Source organism: Capricornis sumatraensis, chromosome 5, assembly GCF_032405125.1.
Source record: "Capricornis sumatraensis isolate serow.1 chromosome 5, serow.2, whole genome shotgun sequence".
NCBI lineage: Eukaryota > Metazoa > Chordata > Mammalia > Artiodactyla > Bovidae > Capricornis > Capricornis sumatraensis.
The window spans coordinates 38,366,897-38,391,013 of NC_091073.1; the positions used below are offsets into that span (position 1 = coordinate 38,366,897).

Sequence of the window (24,117 nt, forward strand, 5' to 3'; positions counted from 1 at the left end):
TTGGGAGTGATAATAATTTTGTTACGGTTGGAAGAGAATCGGTCAAGTGATGAACCTGGTAAGATGGGGTGGGGACAAACTGTAAAGTCTTTGTAGTGATAAGGAAAACTTTGGAAAACTTTAATTAGGGTGTAACATGACCAGAGCTTTATAAAAACAATGCTAGTAATAGGTATGAAGGGAGGAAATTGAAGGAGGAGGCGTGTGATGACTAACGGGTTATGTATTTTGCCTTCCAGCTTTCTCCTGTGCTTCTGGGGAGTATCTAGAAATGAAGAACCAGGTATGCAGTAAGTGTGGTGAAGGCACTTACTCCTTGGGCAGTGGCATCAAATTTGACGAATGGGATGAATTGCCGGCTGGATTTTCCAACGTCGCAACATTCATGGACACTGTGGTCGGCCCTTCTGATAGCAGGCCAGAGGGCTGTAACAAGTAAGAATCCAAAGGAGCCTTGAAAAGGGTGTAGTTGCTCTTTTCCAGAAAGAAGTTGAGGATAACCTTGGTAGTGATTGGGATTATAGGTAAACTAACCGTATATGTGCTGCTGAAGCAAGAACTATAGGTAAACTGATTGCAAATAGTCATATTTTTTAGACAGTTCTTGTGAATTACATAGCTGTATTTTCATGAAAGAAAGAAAGAAAGAAAGAAAGTGAAGTCGCTCAGTCGTGTCCGACTCTTTGAGAATCCATGGGCTGTAGCCTACCAGGCTCCTCCGTCCATGGGATTTTCTTTTCTTTTTTATTTTATTTTATTATTATTATTTTTTTCATCCATGGGATTTTCCAGGCAAAAGTACTGGAGTGGGGTGCCATTTCCTTCTCCAGGGAATCTTCCCAACCCAGGTATCAAACCCAGGTCTCCCACATTGCAGACAGATGCTTTAACATCTGAGCCACCAGGGAAACACCAGGGAATTTTCATGAGGTTAAAGTAATTGCTCTTAGGACATAATATATAGTATGCAAAATGCAATAAAAGTATTAGAAAGGCAACTTAGTTTTCTAATATATTTATAACTATATTAAAGCAAGTAGTTCTATAAACTCTTCTCTAATTTTAATGAATATTTTCCATTTTAAAAATTTTCCTTGAAAAGGAAAAATGTATAACCTTCATTCATTTGTACACTTGATGATTTTCTGCTGCATAGAGTGGGCTAAACACCTAAGGTAGAAAGCACTTTTACTTAATTTCCACCTTTTTAATAGGAGATGATAGCTTTGCCTGTGACAATATTGGAGGAAGGCTAAATTGTTTGGAAAAAAACACAGAATTCTTATCTTTGGGTTCTCACCCTTCCTGTTTTCCCATATTGACTATTTAACATTCCCTTTCGTGTGCCTGTGTTTTGTACAATTAAACTTCCAGCCTCTGGCTGCCTTCTGACAAGAATGGTCACATTTTTCCCCCTGAGTGGAAATGATTCAAATAAAAAAAATGACTCACATTTTTCACCCTGAACTAAAGATGTTGGGGAATTATTTAGCTGTGACAGTAGATACGTTTGCTCCTCCTTCCTTCCTACCTTCCCTTCATCCCCCTTGCTTTCTAGCAGTCTCTCTCTCGGCCAAGAGACATTTTTACTCTTCTGATAATGGTCATTTCATCATATAGAGTCGTGATATTAGGTAGCACTAATAGGATTATTTCTCTCTATATATAAACATTATATGTTCAGTTCAGTCACTCAGTCATGTCTGACTCTTTGCGACCCCATGAATCGTAGCACGCCAGGCCTCCCTGTCCATCACCAACTCCCGGAGTTCACTCAAACTCATGTTCATCGAGTCAGTGCTGCCATCCAGCCATCTCATCCTCTGTCGTCCCCTTCTGTTCCTGCCCCCAATCCCTCCCAGCATCAAAGTCTTTTCCAATGAGTCAACTCTTCTCATGAGGTGGCCAGAGTACTGGAGTTTCAGCTTCAGTATCAGTCCTTCCAATGAACACCCAGGACTGATCTCCTTTAAGATGGACTGGTTGGATCTCCTTGCAGTTCAAGGGACTCTCAAGAGTATTCTCCAACACCACCACTCAAAAGCATCAATCCTTCAGTGCTCAGCTTTCTTCACAGTCCAACTTTCACATCCATACATGACCACTGGAAAAACCATAGCCTTGACTAGACAGACCTTTGTTGGCAAAGTAATATCTCTGCTTTTGAATATGCTATCTAGGTTGGTCATAACTTTCCTTCCCAGGAGTAAGCATCTTTTAATTTCATGGCTGCAGTCACCATCTGCAGGGATTTTCAAGCCCCCAAAAATGAAGTCAGCCACTGTTTCCACTGTTCCCCTATCTATTGCCCATGAAGTGATGGGCCCAGATGCCATGATCTTCGTGTTCTGAATGTTAAGTTTTAAGCCAAGTTTTTCACTCTCCTCTTTCACTTTCATCAAGAGGCTTTTTAGTTCCTCTTCTCTCTGCCATAAGGGTGGTGTCATCTGCATATCTTAGGTTATTGCTATTTCTCCCAGCAATCTTGATTCCAGCTTGTGCTTCTTCCAGTCCAGCATTTCTCATGATGTACTCTGTGTATAAGTTAAATAAGCAGGGTGACAATATACAGCCTTGACGTACTGCTTTTCCTATTTGGAACCAGTCTGTTGTTCCATGTCCAGTTCTAACTGTTGCTTCCTGACCTGCATACAGGTTTCTCAAGAGGCAGGTCAGGTGGTCTGGTATTCCCATCTCTTTCAGAATTTTCCACAGTTTATTTTCCACACACTCAAAGGCTTTGGCATAGCCAATAAAGCAGAAATAGATGTTTTTCTGGAACTCTCTTGCTTTTTCCATGATCCAGCGGATGTTGGCAATTTGATCTCTGGTTCCTCTGCCAGAGGAAGAATTATATGTATGTGTGTATAATTGTACACACATATAAATGCAGTTGACCCCTCAGCACTATGGGGGTGGGAGTGCCTACGTTCTTAAAGTTGAAAATACACTTACAACTTTAAGTTGGCCCTTTGTATCCTCCCTTCAGCAACTGGTAGATTCAACCAACCATGGATCCAATAGTACTGCAATGTGTATTTAGTGAAAGTCATCTGAGTATCAGTGAACGGTGCAGTTCAAACCCATGTTGTATATGTATGTACATATATTAATACATATATGTGTGTATACATGCATACTCAGATAACCTCTGCTTTTCCAGAGTTTGTTTTATTTATTACATCATTTCACTTTTATGGACGACCTATATTAGTACCTGTTTTTGTTAACCAAGAGAAATCCGAAGAGGATTTTCACTTTTACCAAAAAAAAAAAAAAGGCAAAAGGCAAAAATGCTATTTAGCATTGATTTTGCAGCAAATGGAGCCACCCTAGAGGCAGTTTGTACTCTGTGCAGTGAGAGCAGCTGCACTAAACTCTTTCTGGGAACTACATTCAGCATCTCAGCATCAGGTCATCGTAACTTTGAACTGTATCTGTGGGATCATGGCTTTCTCACAGTTTATTTTTAAATTAATTTGTGTCCTAAGGTGATTACTTCTTTGCTTTATAGCATTTCAGCTTATGAAAGATTTCACAGGAACACTGTACCTTTGTATAACGTGTGAAACCTTTATGTGTGTATAATTTAAATTCTTTAAATTAAAGAGTTCTTAGAGGAGAATACCAGCAGGATGTTATAAGACCTCAGATCTTTGTTTTGGTGAGCAGGAGATATTCACATGGCTTTTTTTTTCTACTTGAAATTGCTTATTCATTAAAGAAATCGAATGATAAGCAGAAATTTTTCAGTGTATTGAGTATCATTTTCTCAGTGTAAATTTCAGTCTATCACTGCTAAGCTTGTCTCCTTTCCTCCCTCCCTCTCCCTTTTTCCTTTCTTCTATCCACCGAATCTTGCTTTCTTTTTACTTCTTTTTAATTGCTTGGATCATATAGAAGATGTGTGTTGAACTTTGTAAGAAGTTGTCAGAGATTTTCAAAATGATTGTAGCATTAGACTCTAGCAGTGCATTTGAATTCTAGTTATTTACATTGTAAAATATTGTACACATGTCTTGGTTTATTTTAGTCTTTCTAGTGTATGTTATGAGAAATGGTATTTCTTTGTGGTTTTTTTTTTTTTTGCATTTCTTTCCTTATAAAGGTATTAGTTTCAAATATTTATCCACTTGTTATATTTTTGGGTCAGCTGATTATTGAGCTGTAGTAGTTCTTTGTGTATGCTTGACAGAAAGGAAGTTTTGTCATGAATCTATATAATATGTAACCTATACACATATACATGCACATATACATATATGTGTGTGAAATAGTTCTTTTATCTGCAGCTTTTGCTTTCTCATTTTCTCAGGGGTGTCTTTAAATAATCAAAAGTTTAAAATTTGAAAAAGTACAATTTATCAATGTTTTCTGTTGTAGTTAGTGTTTTTACATCTTTAGATATCTTGCAAAGGCTACAAATTACAATTCTTAAAGTATAATTAGTATTGTTATTATACTTTTATATAATATGTAAAGCTTTACAACAGTTTAGTTACCTTTATACCCTTATCCTGGTGCTATTATCATAGGTTTAGGAACACATCATAAACCCTGTAATACAATGAAATGTGTTTTAAAGAATCAGTTAATTTTTAAAAAACTTGAGAAAAATGTAGCTTTATGCTTTTATCTGTGTATTTATGGTTGTTAATACTCTTTTCTCCTATTTTCTAAATGTTTGTTCAGTATTATTTTTTTAATCTGTAAAATTTTCTTTATCATTTCATGCAGGTCTACTGCTCATAACTTCTCTCAACTTTTTGAAATCTAAACACATCTTTATTTAGCCTCAGTTTTGAAGAATATTTTGTTGGACATAGGGCTCTGGACTTTTACTTTTCTCCTTCTGTGTTTTAAAGGTGTTCCATTACCTTCTGAACTCTCCCTTGTTTGTGATAAGAAAAAAAAATTAGCTATATTTTGCTTGGTTAGTTTCCTTTTGTATAATGTGTCATTGTTTCCTTGACTACTTATAATATATTCTGTATTTCTTTGCTTGTAATGTGTTCTCTATTTCTTTGCTAGTCATGTTGAGATGTGGAAGTCTCAGTCTTTTATTATTATTATTTTTTTGTTAGTAAAGACAAAGAATTTGCCAAAAATCTCGCTCTCATAATCCAGATAGAAAATTAAATTTGAAGAGAAGGATATTAAGTTGTGCTGTCATACAGTCTGGTTGGAAATGTTTTTGGCCCAAAAGTTGACACATGACTCAAAGAAAGCATTGGTTTTCTTTGTATTTTTACTCTGCTTGAAGTTGACTGAGCTTCCTGGATTTGTAGGTTGATATTGTTATTAAATTTGGGAATTTTTTAAAGCTATTCTTTCACCAGTAATGTTTTTCTGCCCCCTTCTCTCCCTATTTTCCTTCTATAACTCCATTTACATGTATGTTAGGCCACTTGGTATTGTCCACAGTCATTGAGACTCCATTTTTCCCCCCATTTTTTTCTCTTATACTTCAGATTACATAGTCTCTATTGCTCTATCATTATTTCTTTTGCAGTTTCAAACTTGATCTTAAGCTCATCTATTGAATTTTAAATTTCACAAATAGTAATTTTCAGCTGTAGAATTTCCATTTAGTTTTTAAAATATTTATTTCCCTTAAAATAGTTGAGATTATTCATGCCTTCACTTACTGTATTCATCTCTTGATGTTTTTTGATTATATTTTTAAAAGCTATCTTAAATACTTTTCTGTTTCTTTTGATTCTTTGTTATCAATTAATGGTCATATTTTACCACTTCTTTGCATTTCTAGTAAATTTTTAATGTATCTTAGGCATCATGAGTGTTACAATGTGGATTATTTTTTTTTTGTGTAAAAGACATTGGATTTTGTTCTGGCAGGCAGCATATTTACCAGAAGAGTGTCTCGTTAGGTTTGGTATTTAGAATTTTATAAGGTGGCTCTGTGTTGGTTTCACACTTAGTTCTAGGTCATGGTCTTTACTCTAGGGCACACTATAGCCTACTCCGTTTTTATAAATAATGTTATATTGGAACACAGCTGCACTCATTTATTTATGTGTTATCTATGGCTGCTTTTGAGCTATAATTGCCTAGTGGAGTACTGCAGGAGAGATCGCATGGTTAATAAAGCCCCAATTATGGACTCTTTGGCTGTTTATGAACAAGTTTGTGGATACCTACCCCAGGGCATGGTCCTTATTCCTAAAATGTGGCACTTCTGGAGTCTCAGATGAGTGTCCAATGTGGTTATTAAGTTTTCTCCTCTCTGGCTGGCCTGGAGATCCTGCAATACCCATAAAAGTGACCTCTCTGATTTTGACTTAGTTTTGCAGTGGTTGTTCTCTACTAGGCCTGCACCTTCCAGCCCCAAGCCTGGGCCTATAGAGAAGCTCCATGTGGACTTCTGGAGCCCCCGTTTTCTCTGCTTCTCATGCCTGTAAATTCTGGTTATTTCAGCTTCCTCCAGACATTCATCTCTCAGTGAGACCACTGTGCTCTGCTTGGGAGCTGTCTCTCAGTTCCAGAGTCTGGAAAGTGTCCTGAGAATGAATGAGGTCAGGGTCAGTTTGGGCTTTGTCTCATGCATTTTCCTGCTGTCAAGAATCTCAGTCCTGCACTGTCTAGTGTCAGTGCCTGAGCATGGCTTGTGTGTTTTGTTTAGTTCACTAGACTGTTAAAGAAAAGGGCAAGTCCAGTACCAATTAGTGAGTCATGTTGAGATGTGGAAGTCTCAGTCTTTTATTATTATTTTTTTTGTTAGTAAAAAGAATTTGCCAAAAATCTCACTCTTATAATCCAAATGGAAAGTTAAATTCAAAGAGAAGGATATTAAGTTGTGCTGTTGTACAGTCTGGTTGGAAACTTTTTTGGCCCAGAAGTTGACACATGACTCAGTGTTGATTAATCTAAGAATTAGCTTATGGTTAGATTTATAATCCAACTTTTGTTCACTAGTATATTTCCTTAATCTTTTATTTTTTAGATAAAATTTCCTATCAGACTTTTGCTCCTACTATGTACTGTGACACTGTGATCTACATTTTATTTAGGTTTACTTTATTATTTTTTTCCATCTGGCTGATCATGTACTTTTTTTTTTTTTAACAACTGAAATATAACAGTTGCATAGCAAATTGATATTATGCTAGTTTCAGTAGCATTACATAGTGATTTGACAGTGACATATATTATGAAACAGTCACCACAATAAGTTATTACAATATTGACCATATTCTTTATCTTGTTTTTTACAACCTCATGATTTATTCATAACTGGTGGTTGGTACCCCTTCATCCCCTTCATCTATTCTGCTCCCCCCTCCCTGGCAACCACAGAAAACTAGTCTGTTCTCTGTATCTATAAGTCCCTTTGTGGTTTGTTTCTTAGATTCCACTTTTTCTCTCTCTCTCTTTTTTTTCTGCTTAATGTTATGTGGCAACCTGGATGGAAGGGGAGTTTGAGGGAGAATAGATATAGGTATAACTGAGGCCCTTTGCTGTTCACCTGGAACGATCACAGCATTGTTAATTGACTATACCCCAATACGAAATAAACATTAAAAAATATTTAAATTCACTTTAAAAGGACTTTTTCTAGGATGATTTCTTCTCTTATAATAAATGGATACCCCTGCCAATATGTGTTTGTAAATAAAACTTTAGGTATTATTTGAGAGTAATTCCATCAAAGACTGCTAGAATTAGTGACCAGCTATCTAGTGATTACATTTTTGGTGATAAGCAGCAGCTGCATAGCACATTAACTGCATAATCTTAACAATGATTTTAGGAAGTTACGTGCCACAGACACGAACCTTTTTTCAAGCAGTGGTGTTGGCCTTTGGAGTCCACATGCGCTTCAGACTTCGCTGCTGTGCTTTGTCGGCAGAACTGCTTTTAAATCTCAGTTATAGAACTTGTGAACAGAGAGGTTTCTGAATGCTAACATGAAATGGTTTTGTTTCCACAGCTCTTCTTGGGTCCCTCGTGGAAACTACATAGAGTCCAATCGTGATGACTGCACAGTATCCTTGATCTATGCCGTTCACCTCAAGAAGTCAGGTTATGTCTTCTTTGAGTACCAATATGTGGACAACAACATCTTCTTTGAGTTCTTTGTAAGGCCTTTTATATTCTAGAATTCACTTCTTAAAGGGCATTCATGTAAAATTTCTCTTAATCATTTGTTCCCATTTCATTGTGTGCCTCGGCTTTTTGTGTTAACTGAAGCTTTTGATAAGAAATATTTATTTTTTCTATAATACTTTCTGGTTAATAATTATTTCTTTACCTCTGAGTTCTCTCCTTGTATAATAATATTCAGGTTGTTTTCCTTTTGGATATGATCATTAGGTGACCATTTGGTTGAGACTTTTTGTGTGATGAATATATTTCCTGAGATTCATTTAATTTTTTTTATAGTGATAGATGCTACTTTGTCTAAAAATATGTTTTCACCAATCTTGGTTTTTATTTAAGAAGATTTTTCTTCTCTTTTCAATTTTAAATATTTGAATTATTTAAGTGTACTCATGGGCAATATCTTAGAACTAGAAGTGACTATATCTTGCTGATTGCCCCAGTTTTGTACAATATAAAAAAATCAAGGGATGAGGTAGTTGATGTCTCTGGCAAGAGATTAAATAACATTAAAGACTATAAGATAAAATAATAGGCTAACATAATAGGTTGTTACCACAAACATTATTTAGCTATTTTATGTAAACTGTACCTAATTGTGCAAATATTTGTTGTGGCAGTGACTCAAATGCTTGCGAAAAATTTGTTCCGATTGACTTCTTAAACCAGAAAAAAAAAAAAAAAGTATGTGTGTTGTGCAAGTAACTGGGAAAATATCTTGTAAAATGTTTCTGTGGCCAAGATTGCAGGAATAAATGTACTGATAATGCTAAAGCAAATTTATATTGCTCTTGATAATGGAAATTTCTAAATCAAAAGTTTGCTAGGAAAAAATATTTTCTGTGAATGTATGAGCCTAAAATTTAAAGTCAAGAGATTCTGGCTCATGTCCCAACTCTGCAGTTGCTGGTTGTGTGTTACCTGACAACTAACTTTTCAGCTCTCAACATGCCTTTTTGTAAACAGGACTGTAGACCAGACCTTTTAAGGACCCTCTTAACTCAACTATCCTTTGATGAGTTTAAGATGTTAAGCAATATTCACACAGATTGGCTTTTTAAGTTACATTTTGTTTGCAAGACACTTCTCAGAGTGAATAACTCCATAGTCCATGGGATATTTTTGCAATATTACTAAAATAAAGTTAAAAAGCAAGGTAATTGTATAATTGTTTGAATAAACATTTAGTTCTGTGTTGTCTATTAAGTCCTTTAAGAGTTGTCAGTGAAGATATTCTTAAGGCATGGTTTCATTGCTGCCTTTCAGTGATGCCTTTATTCTTCTGGTTATGGATTGAAAGGGATGGTGAGTTTATGTTTCCTCTTTTATTGATGTTTCACCTTAATAGGTTGCAATGTATTGACTCAGAGAGTCAGTGCCTTATGTCCATCCTGCTAGTAGTTGATGGAAAGAAAATGTCTGAAGATTAAAGGATGCAGATGTACCTGTGAACGTTACAGATTGAAAGCAGTAAAGTATTTAATGTTAGGAGTCTGGGAGTTTCATTCAGCTCTCCCCTCCACGCATACTTTTTTTTTTTTTTAATGATGAAACTCAAACCTAGACAGAAGAAGTGATTGGACCAAGGTTATACCTTTACTAGTTACTTTTAGAATGGGTGACGAGAGAACTCAGATCTCCAGAATGCTGCTAGACTGTCAAAATAACACTTAGATGTATGATATCCGCTGAGAAAAAAGCTTTCAGTTTATGCAAACATGGACCAAAAAAGGTATATACAGGGTTTATATCTGTTTAAAAATGGCTTAACACTCGTATTGATTGTCATTATGCTTATAATATAAATATGATACTTAAATTCAGTTAAAGCAAATATCCTCAGTAGCTGATTTTCTCTGGTTTTGGCTGTTAAAAGGATCTGTTTTCTAGTTAGTTAAGTCTAGGAAATAGCTCTATGAAGAAGATATTAATGCTGTTTGTGAAATTAGTCAGGGGAATGAATGAAGTAGAAAAATGACCTAAAGAATAGAGAAATAGCCATTTTGAAGGAAGTATAGATGATGAGATATTATTTCAACCGTATTCTGATGCTGACTATTATGTGCTCCCTTGCTAAGTCATGTCTGACTCTCTGCAACCCCATAGACTGTAGCCCGCCAAGCTCCTCTGTCCGGGGGATTCTCCAGACAAGAATACTGGAGTGGGTTGCCATTTCCTTCTCCAGGGGACATTCCTGACCCAGGGATTGACCTCAGGTCTCCTGCACTGCAGGCAGATTCTTTACCACTGAGCTATGAGGAGAAGTCAAGACTATAAATATAGCCTCAAGAAGTCAAGACTGTAGGAAAATACACAGACAGATGTCTGTGTATTTTTTGTAGACCTGGAGAGGTATGTCCCAACTCCTAGGTATTTTAGAAGAATTGTCTGGAAAGCACAAGATGTTTGGTGCTGAAGATATTAGCTGTATTTATTTGAATTGCTGTAGAGTATCAACCTTTGTCCCCAAATACCAAGTGGGGTCTTTGACTTTGGCTATAGCCACTTATGTACACATTTGGGTTAAGTGTTGGGGAACTGAAAACAAAGCAGATTTCATTTATTTTTAATTTCAGGTTTAAATTGCCCTAAATCTTATAAAAATAAACTTTATACTATTGGGCCTGCATGGTGAGTACAAGCTTTTGCATCTTTGTAGTGACTTTTTCTCCTCTCTGTGAATTTTCAGTGTTAACTGCCCTCTCCTCCTCTGCCTTCCATGCTCCTGGTTGCCCAATTTCTGACTTCTTAATGGGCTTGTCTTTTTGTTACAATAATGAGAAAGATTCACTTAGAGCTACGTACTCATATGCAGTTGTCACTCAGGCTCCGGAGATCTGGTGTGTTTACTTATTGAGAATTACTCGTGGCTGTTGTTTCCTACACATTGAAAGAAGCTCTTGTAGCCTGCCCTGTGGTGAGTGACACATCTAATTAAAAACCCCGTTCACTGAGCTTTACTGGGCCCTTATGTTTACTCCACAGATTCAGAATGATCAGTGCCAGGAGATGGACACCACCGCTGACAAGTGGGTAAAGCTCACAGACAATGGAGAATGGGGCTCTCATTCTGTAAGTCTCTCTCTGCTCTTCTCTCATACCAACCCCATTCTTCTCCTTTCTTTTCTCAAACTTATTTTTAAAAGTTTATTTTAAAGAAAAAAATTATCTTTTAATTTCTAGAAATTTCTAGTTAGGGAAGAAATTGCCCCTAAATTTCATGGACTCAGGCTCTTTCTAGTATTATTTTCTTTCCTTTTCTTTTCTCCTTAGCTCCCTCTCCCTGCTCTTTCCTATCACACTTCAACTGTCCTGCTTTTCAAGGGAGGCATTAACAGGAATGAACTCTACTCAGAATTAATATACAGAACCTCTGGGTATGTAGGTTTATAGATGTGGTAATCACATGAAAGATAATCAGTGACTCTTGGCATTGGATGGATCCTTGAGTTTGAAGCATCACTACAAACAAAGCTAACCATAGATGTGATGGAATTCCAGTTGAGCTGTTTCAAATCCTAAAAGATGATGCTGTGAAAGTGCTGTACCCAATATACTAGCAAATTTGGAAAACTCAGCAGTGGCCACAGGAATGGAAAAGGTCAGCTTTCATTCCAGTCCCAAAGAAAGGCAATGCCAAAGAATGTTCAAACTACTGCACAGTTGTACTCATCTCACACGCTACCAAAGTAATGCTCAAAATTCTCCAAGTCAGGCTTCAACAGTACATGAACCATGAACTTCCAGATATTCAAGCTGGATTTAGAAAAGGCAGAGGAACCAGAGATCAAATTGCTAACATCCATTGGATCATAGAGAAGGGAAACAAATTCCAGAAAAATGTTTACTTCTGCTTTATTGATTATGCCAAAGCCTTTGACTATGTGGATCACAACAAACTTTGGAAAATTCTTCAAGAGATGGGAATATCAGACCACCTGACCTGTCTCTTGAGAAACCTATATTCAGGTCAAGAAACAACAATTAGAACTGGACATGGAACAAGAGACTGGTTCCAAATCGGGAAAGGAGTATGTAAAGGCTGTATATTGTCACCCTGCTCATTTAACTTATATGCAGAGTACATCATGAGAAACGCTGGGCTGCATGAAGCAGAAGCTGGAATCAAGATTGCTGGGAGAAATACCAATAACCTCAGATATGCAGATGACACCACCCTTATGGCAGAGAGCGAAGAAGAACTAAAGAACCTCTTGATGAAAGTGAAAGAGGAGAGTGAAAAGTTGGCTTACAGCTCAACATTCAGAAAGCTAAGATCATGGCATCTGGTCCCATCACTTCATGACAAATAGATGGGAAAACAGTGGAAACAGTGACAAACTTTATATTTTTGGGGCTCCAAAATCACTGCAGGTGGTGACTGCAGCCATGAAATTAAAAGACACTTGCTCCCTGGAAGAAAAGCTATGACCAACCTAGACAGCATATTAAAAAGCAGAGACATTACTTTGCCAACAAAGGTCCCTCAAAGCTATGGCTTTTCCAATAATAATGTATGGATGTGAGAGCTGGACTGTAAAGAAAGTTGAGCACTGAAGAATTGATGCTTTTGAATTGTGGTGTTGGAGAAGACTCTTGAGAGTCCCTTGAACTGCAAGGAGATCCAACCAGTCTATCCTAAGGGAAATCAGTCCTGAATATTCATTGGAAGGACTGGTACTGAAGCTGAAACTCCAGTACTTTGGCCACCTGATGTGAAGAACTGACTCATTGGAAAAGATCCTGATTCTGGGAAAGGTTGAAGGCAGGAGGAGAAGGGGATGAAGAGAACGAGATGGTTGGATGGCATCACCGACTTGATGGACATTAGTTTGAGCAAGCTCCAGAGTTGGTGATGGACACGGAAGCCTGGTGTGCTGCAGTCCATGGGGTTGCAGAGAGGCAGACACGATTGAGCAATGGAACTGAACTGAGTTTCTTTTATCCAGGTTTCTCTGCAGTCACCCCAAGAAGCGATTTTCAAACTTGTCTTGTTGGGGACTGTTCTGAGCCCAGTTTTGCACAGCTCTGCATATCACAAAATTCATCCATGTCTGGAGCTGAAAGCTGCTTTCTATCTGTTACCCATTGTTTAAAATTCTACCCTTTCTGGTTGTGTCTGGCAAACTGCTTATTTCTTTAAGGACAACCCTGAGTGTTTGAAGGCAATTATTAGGTAACACAGTCTCTGAATCTGTTATTATTTGAGGCACTGTCCCTTTGGAGTGAGACATGGATTTAAAATCTAGAAAAATGGTATAGATGAACCTTTTTACAAGGAAGAAATAGAGACACAGATGTAGTGAACAAGTGTTTGGACACTAAGGGGGGAAGGGACTGGGGTGAATTGGAAGATTGGGATTGAAATATATACACTACTAGGTATGAAATAAATAACTAATGAGAACCTACTGTATAGCACAGGAAACTCTACCAAATGCTCTGTGGTGACCTAAATGGGAAGGAAATCCAAAAAAGAGGGAATATGTGTGCATATATAGCTGATTCACTTATTGTACAGGAGAAACGAACACAGCATGGTAAAGTACTATACCCTAATTTGATCCCTGAGTCGGGAAGGTCCCCTGGAAAAGGAAATGGAAAAGCACTCCAGTATTCTTGCCTGGGGTATCTCATGGACAGAGGAGCCTGGCAGCCTATAGTCCATGGGGTTGCAAAAATCAGAAATAGCGACTAAACAACAACAGCAGCTCTGGTTTATAGTCATTGTATTTCTTTAGGCAACTGACTTTGTCTTTTTGACTCTAATAGTTCATATGAGAAATAGGACCAATCTTGCAGAGTTAAATGAGAGGATACATTTGTTATTCAGTCACTCAGTCATGTCTGACTCTTTGTGACCCCATGGACTGCAGCATGCCAGGCTGCCCTGTCCTTTACCATCTCCCGGGGTTTGCTCAAACTCATGTCCATTGAGAGGATACATAGGGAGGGCCTAACATGGTGCCTGCCGTGTAGATTGAACACTGTTTCAATAAGTGACCATCCATCCTTGCCTTTGTGTTGTAGCAGATACCTCATCCTTGAGTGATTAATATAATGCATCCTTTCAGAATAATTTTTTTGATCTCTATGCCTGGAAGTGATATTAGTACCAATTAAGATCCATTCACCTAAGCTTTCAGTCCTCTGGGCTTTGAAGGTACAAGTAACCCTTGGCAGCAGATATGCTTTCTTCACTTACAAAGACTTAACACAAAGGAAAAAATATTTAACGTACTGCTTTTCTGACTCTCTGGCAGGGTGAGGTAGTCAGATATGTTTTAATTTTATATTGCTTGAATTTGCCCAGCCAAAATCCATAGAAGAATAAGGGTGGCAAATGATAAAGCAAAACACCCTTCAGTTCAGTTCAGTCGCTCAGTCGTGTCTGACTCTTTGCGACCCCATGAACCATAGGATGCCAGGCCTCCCTGTCCGTCACCAACTTCTGGAGTCTACCCAAACCCATGTCCATTGAGTCGGTGATGCCATCCAACCATCTCATCCTCTGTCATCCCCTTCTCCTCCTGCCCTCAATCTTTCCCAGCATCAGGGTCTTTTCCAATGAGTCAGCTCTTTGCATCAGGTGGCCAGAGTATTGGAGTTTCAGCTTCAACATCAGTCCTTCCAATGAACACCCAGGACTGATCTCCTTTAAGATGGACTGGTTGCATCTCCTTGCAGTCCAAGGGACTCTCAAGAGTCTTCTCCAACACCACAGTTCAAAAGCATCAATTCTTCGGCACTCAACTTTCTTTACATTCCAACTCTCACATCCGTACATGACCACTGGAAAAACCATAGCCTTGACTAGACAGACCTTTGTTGACAAAGTAATGTGTCTGCTTTTTAATATGCTCTCTAGGTTGGTCATAACTTTCCTTCCAAGGAGTAAGCGTCTTTTAATTTTATTAGTTTACTTGACTGAATCAGCATGAAATGATTGGAAAAGTGATTTGATAAAAATGTTCTGGTGGCAAAGGAAGCAAATATTAGACATTGTATCATTTACATTATGGAGCCAGAGTCAAATCAGGCTATTCTATAAGAGCAGTCTTATTTTTCTTTTGTTGCTGTCAAAGTGTTGTTTGTTAAGTAATTTTAAAAGGAAGCAAACTCATTCTATTACCTTTTTGTTTTCAGAGCCCAGAGATTTACTTATGAATAGTGACAGCAATCAGTATGTAATTGGGCTAAGTGCCTCTCACAATCTAAATTGAGTCTTTTAAATATAAACCAAGTCTTCATGCAAATGATTTGAAATTCATTTTCTCTTCTTCCACGCTTGAAGATTTTTCTGTTCCTCCCTCTTTACTGTATTTTTGGGGTTGGCAAACTTTTTTTTTTTTTTTTTTTACAAAATGTGAATTTAAGCAAAGCTTGTCTCAATAAGTAGTTGATTTAAATTTGTGGGTTCCAGACAATTGTGTTTCATTATAATGTGTTGAAAAGTGTATAGGGGATTAACTTTGATATAGGTATGGTTGGAAGTAGCATGGTTCATCTGACCTGAGTGTCTTGTGTTTTCTTTACAGGTAATGTTGAAATCAGGCACAAACATACTGTACTGGAGAACTACAGGCATCCTTATGGGTTCCAAGGCAGTCAAGCCAGTGTTGGTAAAAAATATCACAATTGAAGGTATTTCACATCTGTCTCTTTTAGTAGTCACCTATCCCATTTTAAAATATTGACTACATTGTTGGTTTCACTGGTTCAAGGAGATATGGGACAAAAATTAGCAGGTTAGGCATCATATTGGCCTAGAGACTCTGGTTTTATTTCTGGCAAGTTGGCTGTTTGTTTTTCCTATCTCTGAACTGAATTATTTAATCTGTGTGAGAAAGTAAAAATAATGACAATTGTAGGTGTCTTGAAATAAAAGAAAACAATCTTTATTAATAGCCTACTCTTCATTCAAGACTTCATTGTGCTGGCATAGTACTTATACAGGTCATGATTGTATCCATAAAAATAACAGCGAAATAAATATCTTGGCCTGTCTCCTACACCTTTTGCCTCTCTTTACCAACTGCATTTTCTGACTCCTGAGAGTGGACAGTATGCTCTGGCATGGTTCATTATCAGAGCTACTTTTACTTAAAGCAGTGATTCTCTTTTATTTAACTTTGAGTTATATTTTACTATGGTATAATTGTGCTTCTTCCTTCACTTTTCACTTTCATGCATTGAAGAGGGAAATGGCAACCCACTCCAGTATTCTTGCCTGGAGAATCCCAGGGATGGGGGAGCCTGGTGGGCTGCCGTCTATGGGATCGCAGAGTCGGACACGACTGAAGCGACTTAGCAGCAGCAGCAGCAGCAGCAGCTGTGAAGCTAACTCATTAGTTATAGGGACATCTGCTGGTGATACCTGGACTTACAAACCTGAAGAAAAGTCAGCTTTTCCCTGGGTCTTGTGGGTCTTGTCTGTATGTAACTAGTGAGCATTGGAGAAAAAGGGAACTGGTAGACACAGAGAGAAGAGAATGGTACAGAATTGGAAGGAATCATAATTTACTCCATTTCTGATTAATGAAGTTGTTTTGATAGCTGAGCTTATACACTGATTCAGTTCAGGTCAGTCAGTCGTGTCGGACTCCTTGCGACCCGATGGAATGCAGCATGCCAGGCTACCATGTCCATACCAACTTGGACCTTACTCAACTTTATGTCCATTGTGTTGGTGATGACATGCAACAATCTCATCCTCTGTCAACCCCTTCTCCTCCTGCCTTCAATCTTTCTCAGCATCAGGGTCTTTTCCAGTGAGTCAGTTCATCCATCAGGTGGCCAAAGGACTGGTGCTTTCAGCTTCAGCATCGGTCCTTCCAATGAATATTCAGGACTGGTATACTTGAGGATTGACTGCTTTGATCTCCTTGCAGTCCAAGGGACTCTCAAGAGTCTTCTCCAACACCACAGTTCAAAAGCATCAATTATTCAGTGCTCAGCAGTCTTTATAGTCCAACTCTCACATCCATACATGATTATTGGAAAAAACATAGCATTGACTAGATGGACCTTTGTTGGCAAAGTAATGTCTCTGCATTTTAATATGCCATCTAGGTTGGTCAGAACTTTTCTTCCAAGGAGCAAGCGCCTTTTAATTTCATGGCTGCAGTCACTAACAGAGTGATTTTGGTGCCAAAGAAAATAAAATCTGTCACCGTTTCCATCATTTCCCTATCTCTTTGCCATGAAGTAATGGGACCGATGCCATGATCTTTGTTTTCTGAATGTGAATTTTAAGCCCACTTTTTCACTCTCCTGTTTCATCAAGAGGCTCTTTAGTTCTTCTTCACTTTCTGCCATAAGGGTGGTGTCATCTGCATATCTAAAGTTACTGATATTTCTCCCAGCAATCTTGATTCCAGCTTGTGCTTCTTCCAGCCCAGCGTTTCTCATGATGTACTCTGCATATAGGTTAAATGAGCAGGGTGGCAATATACAGCCTTGACATATTCCTTTTCCTATTTGCACCAGTCTGTTGCTCCATGTTCGGTTCTATTGTTTCTTGACCTGCATACAAATTTCTCAGGAGGCAGATCAAGTAGTCTGGTATTCCCATCTCTTGAAGAATTTTCCACAGTTTGTTTTGATCCACATAGTCAAAGGCTTTGGTGTAGTCAATAAAGCAGAAATAGATGTTTTTCTGGAACTCTCTTGCTTTTTCTATGATCCAATGGATGTTGGCAATTTGATCTCTGGTTCCTCTGCCTTTTCTAAATCCAGCTTGAACATCTGGAAATTCACGGTTCATGTACTGTTGAGGCCTGGCATAGAGGATTTAGAGCATTACTTTGCTTGTGTGTGAGTGCAATTGTGTGGTAGTTTGAGCATTCTTTGGCATTGCCTTTCTTTGGGATTGGAATGAAAACTGACCTTTTCCATTCCTGTGGCCACTGCTGAGTTTTTCAAAGTTGCTGGCTTATTGAGTGCAGCACTTCCACAGCATCATCTTTTAGGATTTGAAATAGATCAACTGGAATTCCATCACCTCCATAGCCAGCCTTCTTGATAGTGATGCTTCCTAAGGCCCATTTGACTTTGCATTTCAGGACGTCTGGCTCTAGGTGAGTGATCACACTGTCGTGACTATCTGGATCATAAAGATCTTTTTTGTACAGTTCTTCTGTGTATTCTTGCCACCTCTTCTTAATGTCTCCTGCTTCTGTTAGGTCTGTACCGTTTGTCCTTTATTGTGCCCATCTTTGCATGAAATGTTCCCTTAGTGTCTCTAATTTTCTTGAAGAGTTCTCTAGTCTTTTCCATTCTTGTTTTCCTCTATTTCTTTGCATTGATCACTGAGGAATGCTTTCTTATCTCTCTTTGCTATTCTTTGGAACTCTGCATTCAAATGGGTATATCTTTCCTTTTCTCCTTTGCCTTTTGGTTCTCTTCTTTTCTCAGCTATTTGTGAGGCCTCCTCAGACAACCATTTTGGCTTTTTGCTTTTTTTTTTCTTGGGGATGATCTTGATCACTGCCTCCTAAACAATGTCACGAACCTCTGTCCATCTTTTGGCATTCTATCAGGTCTAATCCATTGATCTCTTTGTCACTTCCACTGTATAATCATAAGGGATTTGGTTTAGGTTATACCAGAATGGTCTGGTGGCTTTCCCTACTTTCTTCAATTTAAGTCTGAATTTGGCAATAAGGAGTTCATGATCTAAGCCATAGTCAGCTCCTGGTCTTTTTTTTTTTACTGACTGTATAGAGCTACTCCTACAAGACTTTCTAGAACTAACACCCCAAAGAGATGTTTTTGTTATAGGGGACTGAAATGCAAAAGTAGGAAGTCAAGAAATCTTGGAGTATCTGGCAAATTTGGCCTTGGAGTACAGAATAAAGAAGGGCAAAGGCTAGTAGAGTTTGCCAAGAGAATTCACTGGTCACAGCAAACACCCTCTTCAAATAACACAAGAGAAGACTCTACACATGGATAGTACCAGATGGCCAACACCGAAATCAGATTGATTATATTCTATGCAGCCAAAGATGGAGAAGTTTATACAGTCAGCAAAAACAAGACTGGGAGCTGACTGTGGCTCAGATCATGGACTCCTTATTGCCAAATTCAGACTTCAGTTCAGTTTAGTTCAGTTGTTCAGTCATGTCTGACTCTTTGCGACCCCATGAATCGCAGTATGCCAGGCCTCCCTGTCCATCACCAACTCCCGGAGTTCACACAGACTCACATCCATCGAGTTAGTGATGCCATCCAGCCATCTCTTTGCCTTTGTTGGCAAAGTAATGTCTCTGCTTTTCAATATGCTATCTAGATGGAGAACAGAATGGCAAACCACTTCAGTATTCTTGCCTTGAGAACCCCATGAACAGTATGACAAGGCAAATTCAGACTTAAATTGAAGAAAGTAGGGAAAACCAGTAGACTGTTTAGGATGACCTAAATCAAATCCCTTATGAGAAGTGAGAAATGGATTCAAGGGATTAGATTTGATAGAGTGCCTGAAGAACTATGGACAGAGGTTTATGACATTGTACAGGAGGCAGTGTTCAAGACCATCCCCAAGAAAAAGGAGTGCAAAAAAGCAAAGTGGTTGTCTGACGAGGCCTTACAAATATCTGTGTAAGAAGAGAAGTGAAAGGCAAAGAAGAAAAGGAAAGATATACCCATTTGAATGCAGAGTTCCAAAGAATAGCAAAGAGAGATAAGAAACCCTTCCTCAGCAATCAATGCAAAGAAATAAAGAAAAACAATAGAATGGGAAAGACTAGAGAACTCTTCAAGAAAATTAGAGATACCAAGGGAATATTTCATGCAAAGATGGGCACAATAAAGGACAGAAATGGTATGGATCTAACAGAAGCAGAAGATACTAAGAAGAGGTGGCAAGAATACACAGAAGAACTATACAAGAAAGATCTTCATAACCCAGATAACCACAATGGTGTGATCACTCACCTAGAGCCAGACATCCTGAAATGCGAAGTCAAATGGGCCTTAGGAAGCATGACTACAAACAAAGCTAGTGGAGGTGATGGAACTCCAGTTGATCTATTTCAAATTCTAAAAGATGATGCTATAAAAGTGCTGCACTCAATATGCCAGCAAATTTGGAAAACTCAGCAGTACCACAGGACTAGAAAAGGTCAGTTTCCATTCCAATCTTAGAGAAAGGCAATGCCAAAGAATGCTCAAACCAGCTCACAGTTGCACTCATCTCACGCGCTAGTAAAGTATTGCTCAAAATCCTCCAAGCCAGGCTTCCATAGTACGTAAACTATGAATCTCCAGATGTTCAAGCTGGATTTAGAAAAGGCAGAGGAACCAGAGATTAAATTGCCAACCTTTGTTGGATCATTGAAAAAGTAAGCGAATTGCAGAAAATCATCTACTTCTGCTTTCTTGACTACACCAAAGCCTTTGACTATGTAGATCACAGCAAACTGGAAAATTCTGAAAGAGACGGGAATACCAGACCACCTGACCTGCCTCTTGAGAAATCTGTATGCAGGTCAAGAAGCTACAGTTAGAACTGTACATGGAACAACAGACTGTATCCAAATCTGGAAAGGAGTACGTCAAGGCTGTATATTGTCACCCTGCTTATTTAACTTATATGCAGAGTACATCATGAGAAATGCAGTACTGAATGAAACAGAAGCTGGAATCAAGATTGCTGGGAGAAATATCAATAACCTCAGATATGCTGATGACACTACCCTTATGGCAGAAAGTGCAGAAGAACTAAGAGCCTCTTGATGAAAATGAAAGAGGAGAGTAAAAAAGTGGGCTTAAAACTCAACATTCAGGACACAAAGATGATGGCATCTGGTCCCATTACTTTGTGGCAAACAGATGGGGAAACAATGGAAAAAGTGACAGACTTTATTTTCTTGGCTCCAAAATCACTGCAGCCATGAAACTAAAAGACACTTGCTCCTTGGAAGAAAAGTTATATCCAATGTAGACATCATATTAAAAGGCAGCGACATTACTTTGCCAACAAAGGTCCGTCTAGTCAAAGCTATGGTTTTTCCAGTAATCATGTATGGATATGAGAGTTGGACTATAAAGTCAGCTGAGCACTGAAGAATTGATGCTTTTGAACTGTGGTGTTGGAGAAGACTCTTGAGAGTCCTTTGGACTGCAAGGAGATCAAAGCAGTCAATCCTCAAGCATATCAGTCCTGAATATTCATTGGAAGGACTGATGCTGAAGCTGAAGCTTCAGTACTTTGGCCACCTGATGTGAAGAACTGACTCACTGGAAAAGACCCTGATGCTGAGAATGATTGAAGGTGTTAGGAGAACAGTTGACAGGATGAGATGGTTGAATGGCATCACTGATTCTGTGGACATGAATTTGAGTAAACTCCGAGTTGTTGATGTGCAGGGAAGCCTGGCGTTCTGCAGTCCATGGGGTCACAAAGTGTAAACACTCAACTCAGTGACTGAACTGAACTGAAGTGATAGAGCTTCTCCATCTTTGAATGCAAAGAATATAGTCAGTCTGATTTCGCTATTGACCATCTGGTGATGTCCATGTGTAGAGTCTTTTCTTGTATTATTAAAATAGGATCTTTCTATGCCAGTGCATTCTCTTGGCAAAACCCTGTTAGCCTTTGCTCTGCTTCATTCTATTCTCCAAGGCCATATTTGCCTGTTACTCCAGGTATCTCTTTAATTCGTAGTTTTGTATTCCAGTCCCCTATAATGAGAAAAATACATCTTTTTTGGGTGTTCTAGAAGGTCTTGTAGTTCTTCATAGAACTGTCCAACTTCAGCTTCTTCAGCATTAGTCGTTGGGACATAGACTGGGATTTTTGTGATACTGAATGGTTTGCCTTGGAAACGAACAGAGATCATTCTGTCGTTTTTGAGATTGCACACAAGTACTGTATTTCACACTCTTTTGTTGACTATGAGGGCTACTCCATTTCTTCTAAGTGATTCTTGCCCTCAGTAGTAGATATAATGGTCATCTGGGTTAAATTCACCCATTCCAGTCCCTTTTAGTTCACTGATTCCTAGAATGTCGACATTCACTCTTGCCATCTCCTGTTTGACCACTTCCAATTTGCCTTGATTCATGGACCTAACATTCCAGGTTCCTATGCAGTATTGTTCTTTATAGCATCGGACTTCCATCACCAGTCACATCCACAATTGGGTTTTATTTTTGCTTTGACTCCATCTCTTCATTCTTTCTGGAGTTATTTCTCCAGTGTTCTCCAGTAGCATATTGGGCACCTACCGATCTGGGGAATTCATCTTTCAGTGGCCTATCTTTTTGTCTTTTCATACTGTTCATGGGGCTCTCAAGGCAAGAATACTGAAGTTGTTTGCCATTCCCTTCTCCAGTGGACCACATTTTGTTAGTACTCTCCACCATGACCCATGTGTCTTGGGTGGCCCTACATGGCGTGTCTCATGGTTTCATTGAATTAGACAAGGCTGTGGTCCATGTGATCAGTTTGATTAGTTTTTTGTGGTTGTGTTTTTAATTCTATGTACCCTCTGAAGGATAAGGATAAAGGGCTTATGGCAGCTTACTGATGGGGGAGACTGACTGAGGGGAAACTGGGTCTTGTTCTGATGGGTGGCGCCATGCTCAGTAAATCTTTAATCCAATTTTCTATTGATGGATGGGTCTGTGTTCCCTCCCTGTTGTTTGACCTGAGACCAAACTATGGTGGAGGTAATGAAGATAATGGTGGCCTCCTTCAAAATGTCCCATGCATGTGCTGCCAGTGCCCCCAACCCTGCACCAGGCCATCACTGACCCATGCCTCTGCTGAAGACTCCTGGACACTCACGGGCAAGTCTGGGTCAGTCTCTTGTGGGGTCACAGCTCCTTTCTCCTGGGTCCTAGTGTGCAAAAGGTTTTGTTTATTCCCTCCAGCGTCTCTTTTTGCAGACCTGTGTAAGCTCTGGTGCCTCTATGGTGGTGTTAATGGTGACCTTCTCCAAGAGGGTTTATGCCATTCCCAGGTCTGCTGCACCCAGAACCCCTGCCCCTGAAGCAGGTCACTGCTGACCCATACCACCCACACCTCTGCAGGAGACACACAAACACAGTCCTGGCTCAGTCTCTATGGAGTCTCTGGGTCCTGGTGCACACACGGTTTTGTTTGTGCCCTCCAAGAGTCTGTTTCCCCAGTCCTGTGTAAGTTCTTGTGGCTCTATGATGGGGTTAATGGCGACCTCCTCCAAGAAGGCTTATGCCATACCCAGGTCTGCTGCACCCAGAGCCTCTGCCTCTGTGGCAGGCCACTGCTGACTCGTACCTCCACAGGAGACACTCAAACACTCAAAGGCAGATCTCAAAGGCAGGTCTGGCTCAGTCTCTTAGGAGTCTTCTGGTGGACACAAGGTTTTGTTTGAGCCCTCTGAGCATCTCTGGTGGGTATGGGGTTTGGTTCTAAATGTGATTTCATTCATCCTGCTGTCTGGCTGGGGCTTTTCCTTTGCCCTTGGATGTGGGGTATATTTTTTTGGTGGGATCCAACATTCTCCTGTCGACAGTTGCTCAGCAGCGAATTGTAATTTTGGAGTTCTTGCAGGAGAAGAAGAGTGCATGTTCTTCTACTTCGCCATCTTGCTGTGGAATCTCATACACGGATTATATACCTCTATCAAATCTGAATCTCTTAACTGTTCACTATACTTCATTGTTCAATTCAGTATGCATCCCAGCTCTCTGCAACCAGTAAATACATTTGTGATGTTGAATTAATGGTATATAAAAGACCTGGGTTGAGCTTACTATTAATATTTCTCTTTCACTTCGGTAGCAGAAGCAAGGACACACTGATTTGTTGCTGTTGGGCCCTTCCCCTATATTCTGTCTCCTGTTACCACACAGGGTGACACAAGCCCCTCCCTCCATGCTCTGTCTCCCTTTAACACACAGGGTGACACAGGCCCTTCCCTCCATGCTCTGTCTCCTGTCACCACACAGGGTGACATAGGCCGCTCCCTCCATGCTCTGTCTTCCACTACCACACAGGGTGACACAAGC

At 39.2% G+C, this 24,117-nt stretch overlaps 1 protein-coding gene across 1 annotated transcript in view; it reads left to right on the plus strand.

Moving 5' to 3' along the window:
• The window catches only part of ELAPOR2 (endosome-lysosome associated apoptosis and autophagy regulator family member 2), a 213,075-nt gene that overhangs the window by 126,984 nt on the left and 61,974 nt on the right, over positions 1-24,117 (plus strand). Inside the window, exons 3-6 of the mRNA XM_068973179.1 lie at positions 240-435; positions 7,952-8,099; positions 11,107-11,193; positions 15,660-15,765. Coding sequence (XP_068829280.1) covers positions 240-435; positions 7,952-8,099; positions 11,107-11,193; positions 15,660-15,765 — 537 coding nt within the window. The remainder of the gene's footprint in view (positions 1-239; positions 436-7,951; positions 8,100-11,106; positions 11,194-15,659; positions 15,766-24,117) is intronic.